This window comes from Dama dama, chromosome 9, assembly GCF_033118175.1.
Source record: "Dama dama isolate Ldn47 chromosome 9, ASM3311817v1, whole genome shotgun sequence".
NCBI classification, from domain to species: domain Eukaryota; kingdom Metazoa; phylum Chordata; class Mammalia; order Artiodactyla; family Cervidae; genus Dama; species Dama dama.
The window spans coordinates 12,981,649-12,986,469 of NC_083689.1; the positions used below are offsets into that span (position 1 = coordinate 12,981,649).

The 4,821-nt window shown below is 36.8% G+C and overlaps 1 protein-coding gene across 1 annotated transcript; it reads right to left on the reverse strand.

Moving 5' to 3' along the window:
- Window positions 1–2,156: 2,156 nt before the first annotated feature.
- LOC133061591 (olfactory receptor-like protein OLF4) lies at window positions 2,157–3,125 on the reverse strand. The gene has a single exon (XM_061149562.1). It carries the CDS (start codon window positions 3,123–3,125, stop codon window positions 2,157–2,159), a length of 969 nt encoding a protein of 322 aa, XP_061005545.1.
- Window positions 3,126–4,821: the final 1,696 nt, after the last annotated feature.

The following is a 4,821-nucleotide window of genomic DNA, read 5'->3' on the forward strand; positions in this document are numbered from 1 at the left end:
CACGTGTCTCTTGTGTCTCCTGCATTAGCAGGAGTATTCTTTACCTCTGCACCACCTGGGAAGCCAAAATCAACTGTATCCCGATTACTGTTTTTTTAAAGTGAATAATACTGAGGACAAAGGTAATAATCTACTAATTCTTATATTTCACTGTGTTCTGACATTTGAAGACAGCATATCTGATTACACTGTTACTCAATTTTTTTCTTTTTTCACACAATTGTATTAAAAAGTGACTTCATTGGTGTTCCTTTCCAGATACCCAGGAAAGCTGGCAAGAACATTCATTGTTTGTGCACAAAAACTGCTGACCCTGAATCATATGACTAGGCAGAAATTCAAGTTCTTTGATGCATCAGTTTTGATCATGAGAGAAAGTGTCTCAGTTGTGTCTGACTCTTTGCAACCCCATAGACTGTCCATGGGCCAGAATACTGGAGTGGGTAGTCTTTTCCTTCTCCAGAGGATCTTCCCAACCCAGGGATCAAGCCCAGGCCTCCTGCATTGCAGGCAGATTCTTTACCAGCTGAGCCACAAGGAAAGCCCAAGAATACTGGAGTGGGTAGCATATCCCTTCTTCCCGACCCAGGAGTTGAACCGGGGTCTTCTGCATTGCAGGTGGATTCTTTACCAACTGAGCTATCAGAGAAGCCCTATGAAAACTGATCATGAAAATTGAAGTAATTCCTTTGTATAATATGTAAGATATTAAGTAGATAATATTTTATTCCCTGTTCATTTTGTTTATGAAAACATTTGGAAAGGATGCAATATTTTATTTAGAATAATGGAAAAAGTCATAGTTGTAGGTATCACTGGAAGTTTTCAAGTAGGAACAGTTAGATAATTCAATAAAAAAATATAAATCAGTTTCATCAATCCTTCACCTCAATAAATAAATCCTCTTATCCATTGACACTAGTATTTCCTGCTTCAGTGAGTAGAAATACAGCTTGAAAAGAAATGTCATGCATAATAATACAAAGTATAATTTAAAATTTACTTCCTTATATTCAAGGTCATCTCAGACTCAAAGGTCATATTAAGTCAGTTGACTTACTGCAATTTATGTTTCTGTGTAGATTACACTTGCAGACATGTATTTAATGATTGGTTTTGCCAGTGACTATGGTAGGCAATGTAAACAAGAGACATAACTATCAAGGGTGAAACAGATCACCAGCCCAGGTTGGATGCATGAGACAAGTGCTCAGGGCTGGTGCACTGGGAAAACCCAGAGGGATGGGATGGAGAGGGAGGTGAGAGGGGGGATCAGGATGGGGAACACATGTAAATCCATGGCTGATTCATGTCAATGTATGGCAAAAACCACTACAATATTGTAAAGTAATTAGCCTCCAACTAATAAAAATAAATGGAAAAAAAAAAAAAAAGATAGATTCTCTAACAACAACAAAAAAAGAAATCTTAATGAGAACAGAATCCTGATTAGGAGAATAAAACCCAATGATTCTTGTGAAACACAGTAAGTGATATGCAAAGGAACACAAAAGTGAAAAGCTGTGGTCTCAGATTTTTCACTCCCATAAAGTGGTAAAAATGGCCTAGTTGTCAAGTTCAGTTTTTTGTATCATAGTGGTAACTCATGATACTCTTTAATAAAGTGAAAGACACATTAACTGAGGTGCTATTTGTCATTTGAGAAGAAATTGTTCTTATTAAATACAAGCAGTTACCTGAGATAAATGGGAATTTCCAACTTTCTCATATCAAAGATTGGGGACAAAGTAGGAAAAACAGGAAGGAAGAAAAAGAAGATAAGTTGTTAGATATTTGAGAGCAAAGAGAGCTTAATAAAGTGAGTAAGTAAATTGTATGTATTAGTTGCTCAGTTGTGTTTGACTCTCTGGGCCCATGGCCCACCAGGCTCCTCTATCCATGGGCTTTTCCAGGTAATAATACTGGAGTGGGTAACCATTCCCTTCTGCAGGGGATCATCCCTGCCCAAGAATCAAACCCGGGTCTCCAGCATTGCAGGCAGATTCTTTACCGTCTGAGCCACCAGGGTATCCCAAATAAATTGTATAGATAAGTTGAAAAAATGAAAACTCCAGGAAATAAATAAAAGCCCATTATACGTCTGCAATCTGACTAAAGAATCACAACTACTGATAGTGAGGCCTTGAGTCTTGCAATCATGAGCACTTTTCTAGACCCAAAATAATTGACCTTTTTAGACCTGCCATCACAAAGAATCTTTTCAGAGCTTTCCTTATGTCTTTGTTCCTCAGACTGTAGATGAAGGGGTTCAGCATGGGTGTGACCACAGTGTACATCACCGAAGCTATTTCACTTGAGTGTGAGCTGTGGGTAGTAGCAGAGCTAAGGTACACTCCTAGACTTGTGCAAAAAAATAAAGAGACAACTGAGAGGTGAGATGCACAGGTGGAAAATGCTTTATACTTCCCCTGAGATGATGATATTCCACTTATAGAGGAAACTATCTTAGAGTAAGAGTAAAGAATTTCAGACAGGAGACCACCACCCAGCAGTACAACTGAAAAATACATCACTGTATTATTTAGAAAGGTGTCAGAACAGGCAAGTTGAATCATCTGATTGATTTCACAGAAATAATGGGGGATTTCTACATTTGTGCAAAAAGAAAGCTGCAACACCATTAAACTTTGCAACAAGGAATCCAGGGTACTGATGATCCAGGACACGAGAACTAGCAGTCCACAGAACAGGGGGTTCATGATGACTGTGTAGTGCAGGGGGTAGCAAATGGCCACAAAGTGGTCATAGGCCATCACAGCAAGGAGAAAGATGTCCAATACTGCAGAAAATATGAAAAAATAAATCTGTGTAATACAACCTTCATAAGTGATAACTTGGCTCTGGGTCTGGATGTTCCACAGCATCTTTGGGATGGTGGTGGAGGTGAAGCAGATGTCTACAAATGATAGGTTGGAAAGGAAGAAGTACATGGGGGTGTGGAGTCGGGGGTCTGAGCTGACAGCCAGAATGATGAACAGGTTTCCAAACACAGTGATCAGGTACATGGAGACGAAAAGCGCAAATATGAGAGGCTGCAATTCTGATTGCTCTGAAAATCCCAGAAGAAAAAATTTGGAAATGTGTGTATTATTATCCAGCTCCATGTGTTCAAGGTCACTTGCAGGAAAGAAGGAAATAACATTATTAATATTCACACAGACTTGCATTATTTATACATTTGAAATACTACAAGTTATATTTTACAGTCACAAAATTAATTTTAATAGGTTGTGCATGGATCTGGTTCTTTAGTGGATTCCTCTGGCACTTTTGACAAGGAATTTTTGTTACAATCAGCTTTTTTTCCAAAAAGGTCATGTATTCTATGATTTTAATAAGGAATTCTTCATGAATTTCTGTTAAGTTAGTTTCACTCATACCATGTATTAGTTACTGTTGAGGCTATAAACTATGGTGATGAAGAGCAAAAATTTCTATAATTCAATTATAGAAAAAATATATAAGCAAATAATAAAATCATATAATACTTCAAATGGGGACAAGTGGTTTCAAGAAATGTGAAGCAGTTATAAAGAAAAGAGTGAATAGTGCATTCTGTTTTCCATGGGTACTTAGGCAAGACCTGAAAACAAGGTGACATTTGAACAATGACTTCATGTAAGAGAGGAAGGGAGATGAAGGACTGTGGTGGAAGTATGTGCCTGGCAGAAGGAATGGTCAGGATTCAAATAAATAAAATCAGAAATGAAAGAGGAGATGTTATAACTGATACCAGAGAAATACAAAGGTTTACAAAAGACTGTTAGAAATAGTTATATGCTAACAAATTGGAAAACCTAGAGAAAGTATTAGTTTCTTAAAAAACATGGACTATATAGTCCATGGAATTCTCCAGAGCAAAATACTGGAGTAGATAGCCCTTCCTTCTCCAGGGGATCTTCCCAACCCAGGATCTAAACTAGGTCTCCCACATTGCAGGCAGATTCTTTGCTAGGTAAGCTACAAGGGAAGCCCTGAAAAACACAACTACTAAGACAAAATCATTATGAAATAGAAAATGTGAAGAGACCAGTTACTAGAGGGAACTGGTCATCACTTTTTACTTACATATGCTTGTTTCTCTTACATCTGGAAGTTTGGGTCTTTGGACAACTTTTCTCTATTTTCCTTGGCCTCAACCCTCTGCTTCTGATATCCACAAGTCTGTTTTCTTTCTCTGTTTTTTTTTTTTTTTTGTTGTTGTTGTTGGTGTTACTTTTGGTTTTTAAGAATTCACACATAAGTAAGATCATATAATATCTGACTTTTCTGTTTGGCTTCTTTCACTTAGCAACATGGCCTATTTATATTGCCATAAGTTATAGGACTTTCTAATTTCTTTTTACAGCTAAGTGGTATTCCATTGTATACATTCACCTCACTTTCTTTATCCATTCATCTATTCATGCACACTGAGGTTGTTTCCATGTTCTGGCTTGTAAACTAGGCTGTTATACATTAATTACAAACTATCAAAAATTAAATAATCATAACTGCTTTTACAACTGTATCAGAAAGAATAAAATACCTGGGAATAATGGGGGAGGCATAAGACCTGTACACTGGAAAATATTAGACATTGATGAAAGAAACTGAAGAAGACACAAATATATAGAAAGATATACTCTACTAATAATTGAAAGAATTATTATTGTTAAGATTTTCATACTCCTCTAAACAACCTACAGATTCAACATAAGTCCATCAATGACAGGATGGGTGATGATCAATAAAGAAGATATTGCTTTTTAATTTAACCATGAAAAGTAATAAAATATTGCTACTTGTGATAACATGAAT